The 24,309-nt window shown below is 42.6% G+C and overlaps 1 protein-coding gene across 1 annotated transcript; it reads right to left on the minus strand.

The window, feature by feature from the left end:
* Positions 1 to 10,584: 10,584 nt before the first annotated feature.
* AVPR1A (arginine vasopressin receptor 1A) lies at positions 10,585 to 18,937 on the minus strand. Its single transcript, XM_035127762.2, has 2 exons — positions 17,697 to 18,937; positions 10,585 to 11,190 (listed from the first exon to the last, which is right to left on the minus strand). The coding sequence occupies exons 1-2, from the start codon at positions 18,685 to 18,687 to the stop codon at positions 10,904 to 10,906; spliced, it is 1,278 nt and encodes a 425-aa protein (XP_034983653.1). The 5' UTR covers positions 18,688 to 18,937; the 3' UTR covers positions 10,585 to 10,903.
* Positions 18,938 to 24,309: the final 5,372 nt, after the last annotated feature.

A 24,309-nucleotide genomic window follows, 5' to 3' on the forward strand; every position in this document is an offset into this window, starting at 1 on the left:
GCAAGTTCAGTCTACATGTGTTGTAGTGTGCAGGCATCTTAGGCTTGCCATACGTCAGGGAAATTCCTGACATGTCCTGTTTTTCAAGTGTAAAAATGGCATCGGGGGGAATTTTTATGAATAGGTAAAATGTCAGGGAAAACCTGGGTGCATGGCAATACGATGGGAAAAGCACTGGAAACAGCTCAAAAACGTAAAATCACCATTTTTGGGTTAGGTTTTCCCCAAATAAGCTTAACAATTTTGGTGGGTTTCCTAAAAAGAAGCTCAACTTTGCGGGTGTTATGAATTTTTCTTCTTGAAATATGGCAACCCTGATTCAGCTGAGTCAAATGCTGCTAAGATACCTCTATCCCCTTATTTCATTTCCCCCCCTGTGGGAATCACATTGATTCCCATTGAAGAGTGCCTAGATTTAACTCCTGACATGCTGAAATCAATGTGGTTGATTAGAAATGCTTCCCTTCCACTCTCCTCTAAAATCATTTATCATGGTTTTGCTTATATAAGGTGATGCTTGACGATAGCTGTGTGTTTTAAAATGTTTATAAAATATGTTTCTAACTATATTCTCTCTCTCTCTCTCTCTCTCTCTCTCTCTCTCTCTCTCTCTCTCTCTCTCTCTCTCTCTCTCTCGTGGCTTAAAACTTCCCATGTCCAGGCATGTCCCATGAGTATTATTAGCAAGATTTCTCCCTTGTGAAAGTTTTGAAAATGTACACTGCGTCCCTTTCTTTTTATAGGATGAGCTCGATATTCATACACACGTTCATTACGGAGACATTTGTTTACGATTCATGCCTGCTAGTTTTTTTTAAAAAAAATCCAACTGTTTAAATGGGTGTTTATGGGATAAGGGATTTTTAAAGTTGTCCTGGGACATCTGTACTTTATCATGCCTGCGGCTCAAAGCAGTGCTATTACTGGCATTAAAAATGCCACTTTTCACAAACACAGTGAGTAAATTTCTGCTTGAGATTTTATAGGCATGCAAGCCCACTGAATCAGATTTTTGTCTTCAAATGTGTGGAGATTTTAGTGGTAAACAGAGATGGTTCACGTATGATGATTATGACTCCCTGCTTCATTATCCATAGCATACAGACCTTCTTGGTTTCTGTTTTTTTATTAAGCACTTTATCGAGAAAACACTTTGCGATAAGCACTGCACAGCATATGTTTGCATTACTGTACAAACACTGTGTGCTTGTGCACCAAACTCAGAGTTTATAGAGGGTTCTTCCTAGTTCTACTTCACCTTGCACCTGACAACGGTTCAGACAGCAAAAGTGAGCAAGATGGGCCATTAATTCAATACTAGTTTCAACTCACAGTTTATTATAGCTTATTAATCATCATTAAGTTCAGAAGAGGAACAGATACTTCCACAGTAAAAGGAGAACACCAAAGCCCTGGTGTGTGCTTATACTGTTACGGCTTGGCTAATTAATTGTTACCTGCAGGACCCCGAACCTTGTAACTCAGGAATAGCTGCTTCTGATTGAGCCCTCTGCAGAATAGTTCAAGGGCTTATTCCCCTTGGGATTCCATGTTGAACTTTAAGAATTAGAATAAGTACTTTTTTATTACAAAGGGACGCGCTGTGGGTAAACCACAGAGCCTAGGGCTTGCCAATCAAAAGGTCGGCGGTTCGAATACCCACAATGGGGTGAGCCCCCATTGCTTTGTCCCAGCTCCTGCCAACCTAGCAGTTAGAAAGCATGTCAAAGTGCAAGTATATAAATAGGTACCGCTACAGCGGGAAGGTAAACGGCGTTTCCATGTGCTGCTCTGGTTTGCCAGAAGCAGGTTTGTCATGCTGGCCACATGACCCGGAAGCTGTACGCTGGCTCCCTCGGCCAATAACGTGCGATTAGCGCCGCAACCCCAGAGTCAGTCACAACTGGACCTAATGGTCAGGCATCCCTTTACCTTTACTTTTATTACAAAGTGACAGACTGGTGTGTGTTCAAGCATGCTATTTATTTATTTACTTACTGGTTTGGGTTCTTTTTCTTTTTTTTTAGAAACCACATCCGACATTGATCCAACCCCAAATAGCAATATCGTCTGCATGGTATGTACACTCATAGAAACACCTACACAGATACAGTCAAATGCAGAAGAAACTAATGCACTGCTAAATTCCAGGGGGGGGCAGGGAAAAGGAAAGGGAGGGAGAGAGAAAACATTAAAGCAAAGAAAAAGAGAGATATTGTCCATTTACTGCTCCGAAATGCTGCAAATAAAACACAATTATATGTTGTTCATTAATCAGCCTTCTGTAACCACTTAAAAGCCATATGCTGGCAAAGAAAATTTGCGGCCACTTCAAGATTTGTATCACTAATTAAGTTCTTAAGATAATTTTGTACCACACTAAAGTTATCATCTTGGAACATATCTGCACAGTGTTAAGAGATGTATTAGAAATACAAAATATCATACAGGTCAAGTGTTTCCTTTCACTGGTTTTCAAAAGGCTCCATAGCAAACACCTTGAGGTATTCTGTGTGTTCTAAAAATATAAGATGCTCTCTAAGGTACTCTGTATTTTTTTACTTTATTTAATTCAACAGGATTTGCATCATGCTTCATCATCCATAACCTCTCAACTTTTCAGCTAACATCTTCTACTCCAAGAGCCCATTATAGTTTTGCCTAACTGATATGGGACGCTTTTTCTTGCAACTGCAGATGACATTGCAAACAAGAAAAATAAGTTTTAGTAAGCTATTTCTGGATGATTAGGCTATAAAAGGTAAAGGGGCCCCTGACCATCAGGCCCAGTCGTGTCCGACTCTGGGGTTGCGGCGCTCATCTCGCTCTATAGGCCGAGGGAGCTGGCGTTTGTCCGCAGACAGCTTCCGGGTCATGTGGCCAGCATAACAAAGCTGCTTCTGGAGAACCAGAGCAGCGCACGGAAACACCGTTTATCTTCCCGCCAGAGCGGTCCCTATTTATCTATTTGCACTTGACGTGCTTTCAAACTGCTAGGTGGGCAGGAGCTGGGACCGAGCAACAGGAGCTCACCCCGTTGCAGGGATTCGAACCGCTGACCTTCTGATCAGCAAGCCCTAGACTCTGTGGTTTAACCCATAGTAGAGAACCACAAAGTACCTTTGGGTTATGTGATAACATACATAGTTAAAACTTGTGCCATAAACAAAATTAAAATCAGGTAACATCTGTACTGGGATCTGAAGATGATCCCATATTACATGTTAACTGGAAAGAATGTGAAGTATTGAGATTATTTTTGAGACCGCCTTCAGGAAAAAAGGGATAACTACGATACTTTGAATCTAAAGGCTAGTGAGCTTCATTAGTAGATAGAGATGGAAGTTGGGAAGAACAATCCCTTCTTCTTCTTCTTATTTTTTAGGGGGAAAAACTCGTCTTGTACACGGTGCATTTTCTCATCACTTTTCTTATCACAAAAGGTCTGATCTTTTCAAGAAGTGGGTCTGTTGCGCAAGACCTAGTGTAACTCTCTTTTCCACAGATGGAATAGCACTTAAACAACTTCCTAAGACCACTCAGCCAATGTACCTCAAGCAAAGGATTGCACCCTGTTATTTCAGAGGGTGATTAGGGACAGTAGTTTAGTTGTCTCTATTGTCCTTCTGCCTTTGCTGTGCTTTTTTATTTTTACTGCTCTTTTTTATGCTCTAGTGTTTTATGAGTTTTTTATTGTATTGTTTTCAGAGTGCTGTAAAGCCACCTTGAGTGGAAAGGCCGGATATAAATGTTCCTACTAACTAAATCATAAATATCTCCATAATGAGAGTCAATTAAACGAGCAAGCTGACGTTATGATATGACAACCGCTGTTTCTGAGGATGAGGTGTTGTGAAATGCCCTGGAACCCCGAGGAGAAAGCTGCAGTGTCAAGATTAATTCCATTGCTCTGCTGTGGTAAATGAGCTCATCTGTCAAGTAGTGGATAAGTGAAAAGCCATGTCACGTAATGGGACGTCACATATTATCAAAGCAGAGGCAATATATCTCACAAAGGGTTTGTGACAATGAGTGCAAAAGACTATAGACACTTTAAAAAGGTCTGTGAAGTGATCACTTATGATTTAAAGTATCACTGTGAGGAACCATCAAACATGATATGTAGGCATAGCTGCCAAGTTTTCCCCTTTCTCGCGAGGAAGCCTATTCAGCATAATGGAATTTCCCTTAAAAAAAGGGATAACTTGGCAGCTATGTATGTAGGCATCTGGCTGCTGGTCCCACAGGTCACAGCAAGCAGGCACATTGGCACAGACTTTGTTGGTGGGCAAACAGGGCAGAGAAACAGAGGAAGCAGCTGAAAGGGCTGAGGCGGTTTTGTGGTGTACCTGTTGATATGGCAGCAAGCGGAGGTCACACTCTGGGTTCTGAAGCACCAGGGATGCAGCCAGATCCTTAGCTCGCTCTCTCTCTCGCTCTCTCTCTCTCTCTCTCTCTCTCTCTCTCTCTCTCTCTCTCTCTCTCTGTGTGTGTGTGTGTGTGTTTTGGAAAAGCCAGAGGCTTACCACACTGTAGTGAGGAACTGCCAAGGATGAAATGGCTCCAAGGCTGGATCTAGACACATCAAAGAAGCGTTCCATTTAAACGTGTTGTAAATTTAAACAGGGAAATCCGGTAGGAAAAATGGGACTCCACATCGCCATCTGGTAGCACAGGGTTATATCGCAAATACAACACATATAAATGAGTCCATAGTCTTCTCCGTGAGCAGAAGGGGCAGGGCAGGGCCATAAGAGAAGGAGTTGGGTGGCATTAAACTCTTTCCCCTCCAACGACTGAAGCAGCCGTAGAGAAGAGCTCTATCTGTCTCCCCCCTCCATTCCAGGAGGGGGCACTGAAGGAGCTGACCAGGGCCCCTTCCAGGCTGGTGTTTTATTGTGAAAGTATCCTGCAAATTGTTCTTGACACAATAACAGTGCATTAGCGGTGGATGTATTCTGCTTTATTAGTTCTGTGTGGCTTCTCCAGTGCTACAACATTATTGATGCCTGGAGGGCCTACAGTGCCACAAAAGTGGGACAAAAATCCCAGAACATTTGTGGTATGAAAAGGTATAGGATTTCAGCAGGAAGTTATGGGCTGCGCATTCATTGGAAACGAAGCACTATAACTGCCCCCAAACATTTGCAGGTGCAAATAATGCCCTGTGATTACTAAGACCCAGCACAGGTTTCTCAAAAAACAAGTCATGCAAGATGAATCTCATTTCTTTTTCTAATAGTGCTACAGACTTGGTGGATCGGGGGAATGCTGTAAATGTAGTCTACCCAATGAGAAGATGCTCTCCCATCTTCTCACTGGGCCAGATGTGATAGAATGATAGAATATTCCATCTTGTCAGATACTGCCATTTTCACCCTAAAGCAGGAAAGAGCAGATGCCCAGTTTGCAGCTCTCATTCGTTTTGCTAGCTGCTGAACTAGTTGCCAGGATCGAAACACAGAAAGAGAAAATTGAAACACTGCAGAAAAATAAAATGCTGGATACAGAGCTATTAGCGCATTGCATTTGAACAAGGCACCACTCTGCGGCAAAGGCTGGTGGTACCTGCCCGAGGAAACAGCAAATGATATGCACACAAGCAGTCTGTCAGCACTATTTATTTCAGCAAATATGAGGTTTTCCTCTCCACTTGAAGATGACAGCATTGAAATTATGATGCTTAGCATTGAAATGATGTTTTAAAAAAATTAGGAACAAGAACATAAAAAAATGATAAGAACAGAGAGAGCAGTAGATAAATACCAGAAATACTCTGCCGGAAATTACGTAAGTTGTTCTGGCTTTGTTTTATTTGCAAGGTCTCCACTGAGGCATTTTTTGAAGTCACTCAGGATGATTTTATAGATAAGAATTGCTGCTTCTGAAAAAAAAGCACCAGGTGTGGGTTGTAAAGAAAAGTTAGGTCTCCCCTTCCCCGTCTTCATATTTTACTTCTTCATTTTGTGAGAGGACTTTAAGTGGAAGAGCATTCAAAGCCATTTAGTTAGCCAAATAATCCAGCACAAGCTGTTTGCAGCCTTCCTCAGCCTGGTGCCTTCCAGATGTTTTGGACAACTGTGGCACATCTGTGGGGATGGGTGTTATGTATTGAAGTTCTCACCCTGGCCAGCAGGGGTATAATGTATATAGTTTTCACTCAGGTCCACATCAGTTAATTTAGGCGGGAAACCCTAGGTTGTTATTACAAAGTTGTCAGCCGGCTGCCTGTAAAAGCAGGCCCGCTGAGCTGCTCAGTTAGTTCTGTTCCAACTTACTAATAAAGAGCTGCTTGGAGAAATCGCTGTGTCATCTGCTATGTCTACCCACTATTTAATAATGATAGTCCAAATATACTGAAGGGGCACCCACCAGGTTAGAAAAAAGTGACCTATTACCTCATGAAGTGATTGGACCAGCAGCAAGCAGGGTCACACAAGTCCCCTGACTCTTTTTGGTGATCCTAGGCCTAGGGGAAGCCCGCACTTTGGTTAGTATTGAACCTCCACTGAAAAACAGTTTGCTGCCTTCCTGGGATCCTATATTCTCTCCCAATTTAAGAAAGATTGCTCTAAAGGCAGCCAATATGATGAAAGACTAAGAGAACTGCATGTGTTTTTAAAAGATAAATACTGTATTGTACAATACTGATGAGCACACACCAATCAGCGTTCAGTTTCCTTGGGATAAAGGTCAAGGAAGTCTTAGGATATGCTGTTTTATTTACACATATATCCAGCCTGAGTGTAAGATGGAATATCTGTAGCAGTTCTTTGCCTCCTCAGCCCTCCTCACACAATTTTCAGTAGATGATAGGATAAGAAGTAATGGATTGAATTGACATAAATGCTGACAGGGATGAAATATTAGGAATACACATAAAAATATATTGCAGCACTATAAAGTTATATGTAAAAATGCTGCAGAATTGTTTTGATTATTTTCAGTAAAGAGGTACTAAGAGATGCGTTTCATAAATGTGACTTAGCCTTCCTTTAGGATTAGGCTGACTTAAACGATGTGCTATCTCTTCTGAATCCAAGATGATACAATAAATCAAAATTTCACCTGTTTAGTAAGTAATATAAGCCACAGCACACACATTTCCAGCTGCATAAAATAATATAAAAATGTAAAACCAGCAAATCACGTTCAGAAATCAGTGGTCACACTTTCAAGTGACGAGTTGTATTTGCAAAAACAGCCAACAAAGAACTTTCACCACAGACTTATCACCTCAAGCACAGTCTCTCCAGCACAATACTTTTCAGGGGAGATTTATTCAAAGAACAACAGCCCCCCTTTTAAAATAAAAAAACTACTCTCCAGCCAGAAAAAGCTTCTGAGACAATTAGTCTGTTTTTCTTTTTAAAACAAAAACAAAAAACAAGTGTGCATAACTGTGCATGTGAAGCCAGTCCACAACAAAGATGATTGTCTAAGTGCCTCTTGAATCCTTAGATGCTTTCACATTGCCAATCTCCTCAGTTGTTTGGCAGGTTGACTGTTGACTGAAAATGATAGCTGCCATAAATCTGAACACCCTTTCTTCTAAAATAATGAATAGTTTCAGTTCAAATATAGTGAGGTGTGTCCCTCACTATAAATTCGGGTCTCCCTGAAACTAGGGTCAAAATTATTCTAAAATTTCAGGGGGCATACAATTCATCGCACAATGGATCTTCCTTCTTTTCCCCCTTCCTTACTTCCACTAATAGAATAAGGCAGAACATCTCTTAAGAGATCAACAGCTAGGAGTTGCCATTTTTCACCCACAGAATGTCATATTTCAGGGCATTTTGGAGGCAAATGGGGGGGGGTGCCATTGTGTGTGGCAGGCACCCTTTTTGTCCCAGAAGGCAATGCCTCCCACTTTTGGAATGATTCAGAGGATGGGAGAAGCAGATGCCCAAAATGGCTCCTTTGCTGAGGTAGCAGAGATTATTGTCATACAATTGAAGGACAGGATAGAAAGAACAGAAGCCTCTCCCACAACCCTGTGAAAATACCTCAGCGGCTGTTCCAGCTGGGGCTTTCGCCCCCCCCCCCCGACAGGGCCAACTACCATCAATTGATAACTTGTTTTTGTATTGTTTATAGTATTGTCATTTTTCTTAATGTATTTCAATGTTACTTTTAAGTTGCCTTGGAAGGATTTGAATCATGAAAGGATTCCCAGAACAGATTTAGGGGGTGTACAGGGAGAGGGGGCAGAGGTCCCACTGTGGTCCCTGTGCTAGTGGAGCTATTTTGCTGTACAGTATACCACTTATGGTTATCTTAAACAGACTTTCCTTGCTGTTGTATCACATCCCTGCAGCCCACAATGGTATCAAATTGTATTACTGACTCTTCTGAAAATGGAAACTCCCCTCTTCGTTCCTATATTTTAACTCCCATCTGTTTTACATGGCAATATGACATTCAGCCAGAAAAAAACACCCCTATATATCCAAATTCTGAGGTCATGAAACAGCATAGTATTAATTCCTTGAAAGAATATATGAATAGATAGATCAGGCTTCCTCAATCTCGGCCCTCCAGATGTTTTCGGCCTACAACTCCCATGATCCCTAGCTAGCAGGACCAGTGGTTAGGGATGATTGGAATTGTAGTCTCAAAACATCTGGAGGGCTGAGGTTGAGGAAGCCTGAGATAGATGATAGATAGATAATAGATACATAGATTAGATATAGATGGAACCTGTGAATATAGAAGGAATACTCTTAAAACCAAATTAGATGAAGATCCTGGAATGGACCCAAATTTGGGACATAGGCAATTTAATATATATGTCCCAGAGGTACCTTTAAAAAAATCCTCTCTGGTTAGTTATTTCAAAGAAATTACAAGCAATGCAAAAGGACAACAGAAGTAGCAAGACACAATCATGGATGTCACAAGCTGTACATTAAGGGCAAACAAGGTTTAACAGCTCAATCAAGCTGGAAGAGAGAAAAAGCATTGCTGATTGTTGCATGTGTGTCTATAATTCATAATTATAATTGCATGTGTGTCTATAATTCATAGTAGAAGAGTCTCTGCTAGGAGGATAATCTGAGATGGTCCAGGTCAGGACAGGGAAACGGAAATAAAATGAAAACATCCTTTTCATTTGAGTGTTCACGTATATCACTAGAAAAATGACACAGCTTGACTACATTCCACAGCAGCTGAGTAATGTGAGAAAATACCACAAAAGTCAGAGTTAGACTTTTAATCCTGCATAGTTTCTGTAAATTATTTTCAACCTTGTGCCCCAGAGCAAGCATTGCAGTTCTTAGGATGGTGCACGTTTGGAAATTTGTACAAAGTCATTGCTGAGATATTATGTTTTGAAACCAACAAGAAGCAATTTGGGGGAAGACAACATATGGTGCTACCATAGATAATAAAATTAAATGAAAAGAAATGCACAGTGAGATAATTACATAGGCAGTGGTATTGCTGAGAAAAGCCTGGGGTTTGTTTTGTGATCCACTAACTAAATTTAAGCCAGCAGAGTGGTTTTGTCACAAAGGCAGGGCATATTGCTTTTCTGCTCTTGCAAGCAGAGGATGTGGCGAGAACCAATAAACAACAAATTAACAAAAATCACTTGATATAAAGATGGCTTGTGACATATGGTACACTGGGTGGATTGTGGTCATTTTCTACGGGATCACTATGAAATCCAAGGATGGCGTTCAACGAAACCAGAACAGAGCCACTGAAATTAATGAATGTGACTAAGTTGTCTATTGATTTCAACAGGTCTACCCAGAGTCAAGCTTAGTTGAACAGTCCCACCTGATATTAATTCAATCATCCAGGCCTCAGCTGCTTTCTTAAATAAAACTGTGCTCCACACTAAAATCTAGAAAGAGATCAGAGGGCACCACCATCTTATGAGTGCCTTCAAGCCAACCACATGATCCTGCCTTTACTCAGGCCCTCTGAATGGACTATCTGCGTACTGTATAGTCTGCTCAGGGGTGCAAGAAGCAAATCAGCATTAGCAACGTTTACTTGAAACATTTTGAGGAAGGCATTACCATTCTTTTGTGGACCCTGTTGCCATTTTGAGTTCTTTAAGAACATTTCCAAAGTCCATTATAAGTGGGGATTGAATCTTACACACACACACACACACACACAGAGAGAGAGACAGACAGACAGCCTATAGCAGGCATCCCCAAACTGCGGCCCTCCAGATGTTTTGGCCTACAACTCCCATGATCCCTAGCTAACAGGACCAGTGGTCGGGGAAGATGGGAATTGTAGTCCAAAACATCTGGAGGGCCGAAGTTTGGGGATGCCTGGCCTATAGGCTTCTTGAAAGAGAAGGAATTCTGCTGCTCGGTGGATGCAATACATGCAACCGTTTCCCTGTACACACCCTATATTACCACTCCCCCCCCCAAATGCTACCATTCAGCGGCGCCAACCATGAAGCTATACCTAATGCACCAACACTGCAACCCTGTGCTCAGGCTACATATGCCAGGCTCACTTGTTTCTCTGAGAGCTACATGTAAACAGTGCCCAGGACTGCATTCCAGCCGAGGATCTGGGCAATTATTTTGACTCTTTTGAAGCACCAACTGGATTTACTGTGTTTAATTTATACGTTATTGAGCCTGAGAACAAACAAGCATGTGAAGTTAATAGCTTTGTAGAAAAATATTTACACACATTACTGTTTTCCCTCTTTTTCATTGAACATATATATTCCTATACTTTTTAATAGATTGTTTTACAAACTTTATTTACATTGATGCAAAACCATCATATTTGGGTTTGGTGGGGTTTTTTTTAAGTTACTCTCATCTTGTTAGTTTATGGGTCACATGGTAACGAATGGCTAAAGTGCTAAAAGTGCTGTTCTGGAACTCAATGGCACACCAGTTTTAAAATATACGCTTCAGGATGTCATGGGGATGGAGCTAATGGACTGTGATAAATCTGGAGATTTTCTGCACGTGTCCAAACTGTTTGTCGGACTTCTGTTGATGGTGAAAGAAGTATGTCTCCTGCTGACACTCTCGGAATCTTCTTTATTCAGCCTCTGTCCAGTTTTCTGACAGCATAGGAAGCTCCGTATGAAGTCGTGCAGGAGGTGCCCACTAAAGAACATGTAGATCCACGGGTTGCAGCAACTGTTCAAGCAGGCCAAAAGGGCAGTGACAGTAATTAAAATGTCCTCTGACTCTGTCAATACAAAGCAGAGAATTACTTAGCAAATATCTGCGCCATTAACCATTTGTTTCTGTGTTTGTTTTTTTAAAAAAAAGCTTAATATTTTTTGTATGTAGATAATGACACAAGGCCAATGCATTGCCTTGTTTTATTCCTTCAAATGAAACAGAAAACTTCATTTCATATTTCCTACACCATACTAAGACTAGTTGATTCAGTGGTTAACCATTTCATTAACAGAGAAAATCACTAAATAAGACTGGATATGAAGATGCTCACCATAGCAGATGAATGATTACACATTATGTTCCTCAACTGTAGCTCCTTGTTTATGCATTTATTCTGTTTCATAATATATACCCTGCATAGATACTATAGGATTAGGCTGCTCTGATTTATTGTAATACAGCAATTATTCTTACAAATATAATTATTTTTGACATACATGTTGCCTATCTGAGGCTCTTTCAAGACACTGCAAAGTTTTTGTAATTTAGGGAGTTATATAAATAATAATAAGCAACAAGAATACTCTTGTCGTTACCTTTCACAAGCTCCTATTGTCAAAAGGATTTTGTCCTGATTATAGAACATATAAACACACACACACACACACACACACACACACACACACACAGCCTTTCAATTAAAAAAGTACAAGGGGCAGTTTGCCATAAATACAATTTAAATCCAGGGGTGGATCTACACACAGGGGAGAAAACGATATAAGTAAGTCAAAAATTAAATTGTTATAACTTAAGAAAAAATGCTATGGAAAATCCTAAAGAAATTTTGTTTTGTTCTCTGGCACCATCTGGTGTTGCATTTTTATAATGCATTCAAAACGCTGTTGTTTTTTACTAATGTAGCCGAGTCCCAGGATTAACTGGCTAAAGCAGACTAGGCACTGCATAGCAATAAAAAGTATTAGGCATGCTTAAAATACAGTAAAGGAATGTAAAATTATCTAGAATGGAACCCCTTCAAAATGGAAAGTGTGTGATCATGGTATCTCTCCTGTCAGGAAAGTATTAGTATTCTGTCCCCCCCCCCCTCTCTCATGCAAACGTGAGAGGCTGGTTAACTACATCTAACACTGCTGGCTGCTTGTGATTTTGCAGAGGCAACCCAGCCTGCTTCACCAGTAAGGTGTTCCCAGTTGACCCTCAACACCAGTTCGGTCCCACAGGTTGGCAATGTTTTTACTAACGCAACCAGTATTGCACACCAGAGGCTCTGGTGCTTTGTTAAATCCCTCTTAAAATCTTGTTTGTACAGTATATTCTCTGTCTCTACTTAATCCGGACAGCTACTTGTAAACTCAATTCTGCTTTAGTTATACTCTAGTACAAACAGCCTCAAACATTCTGCACAACTGTTTAGCGGACTGAACAGACAGCTCATTAATTTCTTGTTCGTAATGCCATTTCAAGGCTTAGGCTGTGACATTAAGAGAAATTTTGTCCAAGGGTCGTATTTTGTCTTTTTCTACAAATAACTAATCATGCACCTGTCCCAAAAAGAGTATGTTTGCCACTGTAATACAGATATGAACCTGGTAACGACTTGGTGCAAAGTCAGTTAACTGGTGTGTCCCAATATTTTTGAAAAGAACAGGGATATCCTCCTAGTCTCACTCTGCTATTGTTTTACTACAGTTCCATGAAGCCCACTCCAATTGCCCTACAGAGGCCAGGTGCAAAGGAGAACAGACTCCTTGACCTTTAATCAGTGGCGGAGGAAGCTGCTCGGGCGCCTGGGGAGCCACGCCCGGGGGTGGGGCGAGCCATCCATAGGGGCGGAGCGCACCGCAGGGCCTCCAGAGTCTGCCTGCCTCCTCCCACTCAGCTGCCCTACATATAAGGCAGCTGCATATAAGCCACTATGTCTCTCCCAGGAGAGATGCGTGACTTGGGCGTGCTGCAGGCCCTGCGGTGAGTGCCGCCTGGCATTTTGTCAATCCCCCCCCTCAGTGGTGACACCCAGGGTGCCCTGCACCCACTGCACCCCTCTTCCTTCCTCCTCTGCCTTTAATAGCTGTGCAGAAGGGGGGGATTTCAGCAGGTATGGTTTACCTGCAAGCTATTACCTACTGAAATTCCTCTTCTACCCAACTACAGTCATACCTCATGATATGTTCGCTTCATGTCGCGTCTTTTCAGGTACGGATGCACCAAACCCGGAAGTCCCAGAACGGGTTACTTCCGGGTTCAGTGCGTCCATAACCTGCATGCATGCACAGAAGTGCTAAATCGCGCTTTGCGCATGTGCAGAAGCGCCGCATTGCGTCACACGCATGTGCAGATGTGGTGGTTCATGTTGTGCCCTTTTCATGTTGCCTAACGGCCGCTGCCGGAATGGATCCCGTTCACGACATGAGGTACCACGGTACTACTGTATTAAAGGCATAGGACTCCATCATCCTTTACATCTTCCCACCCCAAATTGCCTTCAGATAAAAGATAATTTCACTGTGATTTTCTTCCTATGAATTTTTATTAACATAGTTCGCCTTTATGCACCAGCAGAAGTTCAGAATATATATCAGGTAGACCGATGAACTCCAGCGTTTAATCAGTGTGGCTCCTATAAAAAATTCCAGTAATTCAGAAACCCCCAAATTAAGGAGAAATTCAGCAGTATAATATTTACACCTGGAATAGCTGATGAGATGCCCTGCAGAGGTTCTCTGACTATATCTCCCATCATCCCTGACCTTTGGACATGCTGGCTGGAACTAATAGAAGCTGTAGTCCTAGAACTTCAGGTCATTCTGTTAACTAGCCTTGATATATGCAAATAATACAACCCCTTTGATATTCCACCTATATGCATTACCTTTAAAAAATGCAACTTATTTAAGTGCTTGATCTCCTTAATGTTAATATTGGTGGGCATATCCGTGATGTAATTTTAATTTTATGACAAGTCTTTTCTTTCATAATTTATTGGTTTTCATAAGATCTGGTTTTATTGTATTGTCTTGATACATTGCGATTATGCAAATGTTTCCTTAAGTGTCATTGCTGGTGAATAAGGTATAGATTCTCAACATAGTTTTAAAATTAAAATCAACTTTGCAGTGTACTTTGCTATATAAAGTATGTTCGACATAGCAACTGCCGTTTGAAAAGGGCAACGATCTATTTTAGGAGCCAGCAGCACTAAGCAAGTGGACTTATTTGATTTGCATGTGTGCATTTCCTTCGTTTAATCTGGAAGCAAGTTTCTTCGTTATAATCAGGCTGCTTCTTCCCTCCCAGAAGCCACTAAAATTTCATTTGCCTCTGTTTCAGTTGAAATGGTGTCAAGTAGGATACTTGACCTTCCTGGGATTTCAAATCAACCTTTATTAGCATAGGCAATGGAAACCTCTCAGAAAAGCTTCCTCAGTGATTTTCTGACAAGCCCTGCCTCCAGCAGCCTCTCATCACCCTCACCCATTGTCCTGATACTGCACAAAAATAAAATTATGGGGCTGAGGCTGTTCAGGATCCCATATTACATATGGCAGAAGGCATATTGAACAGTGAATTTCAGGTGATCTGATTTAACAGTCATAAACACACACACACACACCTATCTGTCACACATACCTGTCACTGGATTTAAACATGCTGTGCTTACCTGTGCTGAAATGTTCTATCTACTACTTACACACTACTGATCAATAGACATTTTGGGTTAACCTAGGGTTGCCATTACTGGGTTTTCAAAGGTGGAATTTATGTCTACGGGAATTTCCAAAATGCGTCGCTTTGTCCTGCATCTTAGGCAAGCCAATCGAAAAACCGTGTGTAAAAAAAGTTCAACAGCTTTGGGGGTTTCTTTTAAAAAAAGGTCAACAATTTTGGGGTGTCCTGGTTTTTACTTTTTGAAATATGGCAAACCTAGGTTAATATGACTCATTTGGGCACCGCAATGTCCAATGAGCAGAAAGCAAAGTATTGTTCCCATAACTGCTGTTTGTGTATGTAAGTACAGGTTTGCATGTATTGTTAACCTGAAACAAATATCAAAATAGGAGGCTGGTTAAAAAAAAGACTTTTTTTCTTTTTAAAAAATATTTTCAAAATAAACATTTTGCAAGCTTGTAAAAAAAAAACCTTTTCTTGGTCATGAGTGTCTCACACAATCTGAGAAGATAATTGCCTTATTGTGGTTCTAATGGATAAGGCTTCAATTTTATGTATTATTCTTTTCAATCTGTATGCTATGGAAAACATGGCTTTGAACAACCTTTCAGATAGCTTCTAGAGGTATGATGTTAAAAAAGATTACAAATTCATCCATAGCTGTCTGGTGCTATACTTTGATCTTTAGCTTCTGCAAAAGGAAACAAAACTCTGCAGATACATTCTGAGTCCCTTGTGAAGTTAAGCGCAAAGTTTGGCTTGTGTTGTGTGTTGTTCATCAGACCAATTAACTGCAAACAACCTTACCTATCAGGGAGCCTTAATTTTTTTTAGAGAAAGCTGTGGGGCTTAGTGATCATGAATATATCAGATTATTATTTACATAATTACCAGTATGTGATTTTAAAATTACATTGCAAGCAAGATTTTCCCCTAAATATTTGTGTTTACTTCAGACTCTTTTAAACATTATTTTTTTTAATGTAGCAGACAAACCGGCATCAGCTCCTCACAGCTGCACAAAAGAAAATAAAGGCAGGGAAGACCCAATCACATAACCAATGTTTTAAAGAATCTCTTCAAGGCTATGAATGATAGGGAAGGCCTGTGACACAGGATTGTTATAGCTATGTCTTACCAACAGAATAAGCTCAGTAATTATGGTACATACGGTAATACAATCTAATTAATCATCACTCAGCCATTACGCTCACTTGGCCAATTGTTCTCTGTAAGCCTAAACTACCTCATAGTGATTTGCGAGGGGGGGCATAACCTGCAGTGAGCGCCTTAGAATGATTTTTTAAAATAATAATTTACTTTGGTGGACCTTCAGAGATGCCTTTAGAATAAATGTATTTGGTATGACTCAAGGTACTTACTAAAATGACACCCATTATAGGTACCTATGAATTTTATTTAGAATTACTGTATGAAACTGTATTTTTGCTGCTCTTTCAGTATATATGCCCCCTATTTGTATATATATATACTACCACCAGCGGCTGGTGCTGTGGTCTAAACCACAGAGCCTAGGGCTTGCTGATCAGAAGGTCAGCTGTTTGAATCCCCACGACGGGGTGAGCTCCCGTTGCTTGGTCCCAGCTCCTGCCAACCTAGCAGTTCGAAAGCATATCAAAGTGCAAGTAGATAAATAGGTACCTCTCTGACAGGAAGGTAAACGCCGTTTCCGTGCACTGCTCTGGTTCACCAGAAGCGGCTTAGTCATGCTGGCCACATGACCCAGAAGCTGTACGCTGGCTCCTTTGGCCAATAAAGCGAGATGAGCGCCGCAATCCCACAGTCATCCGCGACTGGACCTAATGGTGAGGGGTCCCTTTACCTTTACCACCAGTGGCTACCAAATCCAGACAGACGGAGGCTGAATAGTACATCCATTTACAGGAGAGTTTGCTCCATAGCTGCCAAGTTTTCCCTTTTCTCGCGAGGAAGCCTATTCAGCATAATGGAAAATCCCTTAAAAAAAGGGATAACTTGGCAGCTATGGTTTGCTCAAATTAACTTACTTTTGAGTAGAAATATATAACTTGTGCTGTCCGTAAAAGGGTGAGATTGTGTGTGAGCGAGTTAAATTCAACCTGTTGATACTGAAATATAGATTGCAATCCTGACTTTGAAATGCAGAAAGCTTATATTCCTTCCAACAACCCATTATTCTCCTTTCGGTTGCTAGAATACCAAACACTTCCAAATGAAAATTTGCACCAAGGCTTAGGTGAGGGAAGGAGGCATTGTTGTGCAGGAGTTGTGTCTTGGGTTGAAGCAAGCATGTGCAGGGCTGCACTGCCGATCAGCATTTTACTCAAACCAGCATCTATAACCCAAATGCAAGGAGAAGCCAGAGGAGCTCAGTTCATGCAAGAACATTTCTGGCAGAACATCAGTGCCCTTGTCCACCACAGTCCAATGGTGACTTTTCAATTTTAAATATTTGCTGTGTCTAGCAATCCATTTCCTCCTTAGGAATGTGAGTTCAGAGAGCAGACGGTCTTAAGTGGGCATGTTTAGATTGCATGTGTTCTAAGAAAGTATGCCTGAAATAAATTGCCCACTTGCTCTGGAGTGAGGTCCAGTGAAAGATAGGCAGGACTGGGCCACACACTACTTCCAAATAATTGAAATATGTGGCCTTAGGCTTGGGGTTGAGATACAGGGGCTCAGAGCTTGCTGCCAAAGCAAAATTCAACTCTGGTCGCTTAGAGAAAGCAACAGGTTGTGTGCAAAGAAGCAAGCAGCAGCGCTAGTAGAATGGAAATCCGGAGTCACTCTGGAATTTCTACTAGAGGAGGAAGACTCCCGGGGCAGGGATGGAGAGAGAGAGAACGAAAGAGACAGAAGAGACTCAGCGCAACAGGTACCTACCATGCCAGCTGGATTGGTCTTCCCAGACGGAGCGCATCTGGACGGTGAAGAAAGGTGCCCAGCAGACGATGTAAGCCGAGACGATCACGAAGGTCATTTTGACCGTGCGGATCTTGGCGCGGGAGACGTTCTTGATGCTGCTGACACAGGGCGTGAGGAGCAGCCCCTTGCGCAGGGCGCCCCCTCGCGGAGAAGCCACCTCCCGCTTCCGTCGCCGTCGTGTCTTGTCGCGGACGTTGCTCCAAATGTGGTAGCAGATGAAGCCGTAGCAGGTGACCAGGATGACGACGGGCGCCACGAAGATGCTGCCCGTGATCCAGGTGATGTAGGCGCGCGGCCCCCAGGGCATGACGAATTGCGCCCAGCAGTCGTAGACTTGGGAGCCGCTCTCCACCTCGCGCAGCGAGAAGATGAAGTACTGCGGCAGGCTGAGCACGAAGCTGAGCGCCCAGGCGGCCGCGATCATGAACCGGGAGCGCTTGCTGGGCTGCTGCAGCGTCTTGAGCGGGTGGCACACGGCGATGTAGCGGTCGGCCGTCATCACCACCAGCATGTAGGCCGACGCGAACATGCCAAACACCTGCAGGTGCTTCACCACGCGGCACAGCCCGTCGGGCCCGTGGAAGCGGTGCGTCACGTCCCAGCACAGCTGCGGCAGGATTTGGAAGAAAGCCACCGCCAGGTCGGCAAAGCTCAGGTGCCGGATGAAGAGGTGCATGCGCGACGCCTTCTGGCGAGGGGTCCGGTGCAGCGCCAGCAGCACAAAGGAGTTGCCCAGCACCGCCAAGGCGAACGTCAAGCCCAGCACCGCGATCTCCAGCTTGGCCAGCTCCTCGTCCCGCCCGTAGCGGTTGCTGCTACTCCCGTTGGCGCCGCCGCCGGACCGGGGAGGCTCTGCGCTGGCGCCCGATTCCTCCGCCTCGCTCGCGTTCCAGGCGGACGACGGCGCTCCCCAGGCGGCGGAACCGCCGGCACCCTCTCCGAAGTGCATGGCGACGCTTCCCGCTCGCGCTCCGGCGCTCTCTCAGCTTTCCCGCCTTTCCGACGCACTCCTTTCCCGCTCACTTTTTCCTGACGGGGTTCCTTCTTTGAAGCAGCCAGAGAGGAGCCGCGAGAGCGGTGACGCCTCTTTCTCCAGCACGGTTGCCGTCGGTCAAGCGCGCCAAATGGCCAGCCTCTTTCGCCTCCTCCTCGCGCTCCTTTCCCCTGAATTCCGCTCGGGACGCCTTGCTTGCAGACGCGCCGCGCGCTTCTGCTTCCCCGGTTCCCGCTCTCCAGCTTTTCCTTCGGAATTAGCCCTAACCCCGCCCCCTTGCTCTCCCGTCGAAGGCAGCCCGTAGCTTTGGCGCCCAGCCCGGGCGTCCGGGACTCCCCTCTGGACATCACTCTGCTGACACAGGCCAGGAACTCGTTCCGCTTGACGCCGTCACACAGGGTGTTCGTTTGTTTTTAACCCTTTTCTTTGTGTGTATACGATTATAGGAGCCCACCCCTAGGGGCTGAGGTCTTTTCGGCCACCCCAAAAAAACATTTGAAGGGGGCAGCCCCCTCTCCCCTGTAGATGGCCATTCAACTAGTGTGCGTGCACGTCTTGTCGATTGTGCAGGGCGGGGCTTATCAATATTCCAAGTTGGCAGCACCCCTGCTGTGAGGTCTGATTGATAAAGGCAGCTCCCCATCTTAAAACCTCACTGTGTGTTCATCGCTCTAAATGTTGAAATGGCCTTTCCATTGAAAAGCCCCACTACGAAGCAAGATGGCTAGAGTGTTTTGACACGTGAAAGTTGATGCGCAAGTTGCTACCACCAGCTGCTGAGAATAGATGTGGGAGATTTCCCCCCTCCCCTCACACCTTCCTCACTAAGCAGGGCTACTGCCTTTGGGTAGAAAGGTTTCTATATCTTCCAACTGCAGGAATTCAGCTCCACTGTTGAACTTCAGGCACCAATTAAAAACATAGAAGCCCTGGCAGTGAGTGAGGGCTGGCAGCAGGGGTGCTAAGTTGAATAAAATACAGTACTGAAGGGACCCAGGTAAGCCCCACCCTATATAATTGACCACAAGACACAGCATTTGAATGGCAGTGCTCATCAACTGAGGCGGGGGGTACAAATATTTTATTGGGGGCCCGAAAGAACCTCACCCCCTAGGAGTTGGCTCCTATGGCTGGCAGTCTTAATGCTCCTCCTGTCTTCCACTTGGATCCCAACTCGGTGGGGATCCAAGTGGATCCCCACCAGCCTTTCTATAGGTTTTTTAGAACAGAGCTGTTTCCGTAGAAGTGATAGCAGGGTACTTGTCAAGCTTTTAATGGGGTGGGGGTGGGGGGCAGTGAGAGAATGCATGTCTGAGTATGCTGCCTACACATTACCAGTTTAAAACATAGCTAGATCCATTCTTTTTCTCTATTCGAATCAAAGCTGGTTTTTTGGGGAAATGCATCAAAACGCAGAATTTCCTAAGAAACATGGATATGGATGGTGGGTGGCTTACATTGTGTGCTCCTCAGATCAGCGGTGGGAGAGAACTGAATGCAATGTAAAAGAGTGTGTACATGGCTGTAGAGATAGAGGAAGATGGTGACTGATACTTGGAGAGAGGACTGAAAGGAAGAAGAGAATAAAGAAGGTAGAGGAAAGCAGGGTGCCCCCCCTGGTTTTGGAGACCATGAGCATTTGGAGAGGCAAAGGTAAGTGAAGATGACACTCTGATTCCCCTTCTGGGGTTGTTTATCTGTTGCACAGAATCTCTGCCTTTATACCAGTGCAGACTCATTACTGCCGTGATGGAAATCCTCAAATGCCTACTGGCTTAAACAGTTTACAGTAACTACCATTCTCAAGTTCTGCAGTCATCCCCCTCAACATGAATTTGAAACAGCTCATCACACAGAAACAGAGATGGAAATGATGAGGAAAACCGGTAATGTGGCCGCTCTATGGTTATCTGGGAGTAAGCCTCATTGAACATTGATGTGCTGAATTAAATTAATTGTTAAAATCATGGAAAGTGCATTGTGGTGAGACTTTAAATAATATGATATTAGAAACTAATGAGAGCTTTATACTATAACATTTCTACTTCTATAGTTTTGCGACGTTGCATTAAATAGTCTGTTTCATTTAAGCTGGAATCCCCTAGAACCACATTTGGCACATATTTGCACAATGATTAACTGCATTCTTTGTCTTCAGATCACATCAAAAGTTGCATACAAATTAAAACAAAAACCATATAAAATCATAGTTCATGAAGCATCTTTTTTCAGAGATGTAAATATTACACATGTATTGTCAGGGGGTATATTTTGCTTCTGACAAATGTGTAAAATGCATTTAGGAAATGCCAACACTCCGGATTCACCATTCAGTACAGGTTTAGACATAGCTACATTTGGTCACAGATAAATATAGAGCACAACAAGAACCCCAGATGGTGAATTAAGTGCCCTGTTCACTTTAAACAGGTTGCAACCCCATTTTTGAATCCCTCCGGGTGTTAATATATGCAATTTCAAAAATCCACAGAGCCTGCTTTCAATGCAAGCAAGCTGTCTAATCCATTGCAGAACATCTAATAAAACTCAGATTCAGTGTCTAATGTAGGAAGCTATTAGGACTTTGTATTTACTACAAAAAATGGCTTCAGCAAAGGTGTATTTTAAGTTTCCTCTAGTTTTCCTATCCAGATTTTTTCCATATGCATACCAGAGTACATGAATGACAGGACGATACTATGGATTGTAAAGAATTAGTATATTTTCCATTCTAACAGCCTGTAGAAATACCATATCCTTTTACTCTGTTACAGACTAGACCTTTCTTTCTCACAAGAAAAACTCTCTCGAGGTGCTGCTCCTGACCAAACCTGATTGCCAAATTAGATGAGAGGGAAATCTAATAAAAAACAGAGTGTGGGGCAAGGGTGATTGAATCCTTTCTCCATGCCATTCCCCACCCCATTTTTAAGTGCCTCTTTGGTACTCTCCCAGCACGTTGGTCCTGATGCACTTCACCCACATACATCGACACAGCACAGTCCTATACCTGACTATTAAAAAGTAAGTCCTGTTGAGTTCAATGAGTAAAACGGCTACAGCCTTAAAGAGACAGGAGACCTGACCTAAGATCTCCAACATCTCATAAATTGAGATTCAGTTTACGTATTTGTACTCAATGTCTCTGTGTACAAAAATACTCTTGACATGTTTGGCGCTTTTGAAAGCAAAGATATGTTTTTTGTTACATAGATTAAGTCATATAACTATGTGCTATTGCTGTTTTTAATACTTTCATGTGTAAGGCTATACTTTCTTGTCTAGATTTAATTCTAGGAATGAGCAATTGGTTGTTTTTTTCAATGTCTTAATTTGCTATCTTGAGTTGGATCTACAGTTTTTTGGGATTACCTTGTACCCAATGTCCTTCTCATTTTAGAAGCTTTATCCCCCCCCCCCTTAAAACTGATAAATATCCATATTACTTTTAATGTGTATTATTCTAATTGAGATACATACCGTATTTTGGTCTGTTGGCTTTTGTGACCTCTTTTCATTAATACAGCAATTTAGACTATTGCCTAATGATGAGATTACATATTAGAATCAGTTGAATTTAACAAAACACACAAAATCCATTATAAGACAAATAAGTCAATTTCCAAACCATAAAGTCGTCATTATAAATCCATCACAATATAATGACAGTAATAAGGGGTTCTAGAAAATATATATATATATATTGTTTGGTTGTATTAAAGAAAATTTTGTTTCAGTAGGTTAGCTAACAATGTAATACTGTACATGTCTAGTCAGAAATAAGTAGGATGCATTATGGAGGTTATTCAGATAAATTAATTTAGGATTGTAGCCTAATTGATTATTTCATTGTACATTTGTATAGGGGTAAAAATAATAGTTCTGAAGCACACACACACATTCACAAAACCCCCACCCCAACAACCAGCCAGAAAGAATAAAAACTATGAACCCCAGGATTTTCTGATGATGCAATGGAAGCTTCCAACCATGCTTAAAAGCATCAATCACTGCCTTGAACTCAGAGATCAATATGTTTTTATTTCTCTTGGCACAATCCGTTGGTACATGCTGACATCCCATTTCTCCCAGCATCTGGCTTTGTGGTCTGCCGATATGCCCATAGACACACATGGGCAGAGAAGGTTGTAAAACCAGGACCCTATGGAATCCAATCACAATCTTTCATGCATTGGTACTGTTCCTCCAGGGCAAATGGATTTTGCCCATTGCCAGGCATAAAGGCTAATAGCTTTAATTCATGCTTCAAGCTCCAAGCCTCAAGCATTCTGCAATGGATGCTTGCTGAGTTTCCTCTGGTGAGCTAAACCAACGTTAATGAGTATCTTTTCAGAGATAATGACATACATATTGACCCTGGTTGAACCTGGCTAGCTTACTTGAATTAATCCTAAAGATTCGAGATTTTGGAAAGTTTTGATCTAGATTAAATCAAGAAATTTAACAACGTACATTTGTTGAAGGTGCTTCTCTCTCAGATGAAGATAAATGGTAATTTTGGAACTGGCACAACCAGAGAAACTCCGAAGAGATCAGCCTTGCACTTGCCCTACCAAATTCATCCCAGTTAGAAGAGAGGCTATCTGATCCATTATTAAGAATGTCCTCAGTGTTCACTACTGCAAACAGAGACCTGTCCTGGTAAGAGAGAATAACTTCTTTATTTGCAAGCAGAGAAACATATATAAGAATTGGAGCACTTTCCACAAACCTGTTTGCAGAAGTTGGATAACTTTGCTGCAAATTTATTATTATTAGTTTGTCTTTGCATGGATTAGGCAGCATTCACACAACAGTTTATTCCATTTCACTGGTGTTCCCCTGTTATTTTTCAGAATACAGCACCAAACGCTAAAAACTTCCCTGAACAGGGCTGCCTCAGAGGGGGTTTTTTGTGACAAGAAAGTAGCTGTCAAGTACCTCAGGGTCCAAGGACTTCTTTAGGAATGGTTGCACTACCATTTCCTTCTGAGTGCCAAGAACCCCTTTGTTTAGTCATTTAATCATGTCCGACTCTTCATGACCCCATGGCCCAGAGCACGCCAAGCACTCCTGCCTTCCACTGCCTCCCGCAGTTTGGTCAAACTCATGTGTAGCTTCGAGAACACTATCCAACCATCTCATCTTCTGTCGTCTCCTTCTCCTTGTGCCCTCAATCTTTCCCAACATCAGGGTCTTTTCCAGGGAGTCTTCTATTTTCATGAGGTGGCCAGAGTATTGCAGCCTAAGCTTCAGGATCTGTCCTTCCAGTGCTGATTTCCTGAAGAACGGATAGGTTTGATCTGCTTGCAGTCCATGGGACTCTCAAGAGTCTCCTCCAGCACCATAATTTAAAAGCATCAATTATTTGGCGATCAGCCTTCTTTATGGTCCAGCTCTCACTTCCATACATCACTACTGGGAAAACCATAGCTTTAACTATAAATATCCACTATCCACTCCCTGGACCCAATCCGGCCACTCCCCCTTGGCTAGCTTGAATAAGCTGTAAAAGTCAGGAGAGCATGTTGTGGACTGAACCACTGCCAGCACCTAGTCCACATCCTTAGGCCTCAT

Source organism: Zootoca vivipara, chromosome 10 (assembly GCF_963506605.1).
Source record: "Zootoca vivipara chromosome 10, rZooViv1.1, whole genome shotgun sequence".
NCBI classification, from domain to species: Eukaryota; Metazoa; Chordata; class Lepidosauria; order Squamata; family Lacertidae; genus Zootoca; species Zootoca vivipara.

What these genes read in the sequence shown, in the direction of transcription:
- AVPR1A (XM_035127762.2), bottom strand. Translation starts at nt 18,687, where the DNA reads ATGCACTTCGGAGAGGGTGCCGGCGGTTCCGCCGCCTGGGGAGCGCCG. An exon ending in AGACCAATCCAGCTGGCATG is followed by an intron (nt 11,191 to 17,696) that starts GTAGGTACCTGT and finishes TTGTATTGACAG; the next exon opens with AGTCAGAGGACATTTTAATT.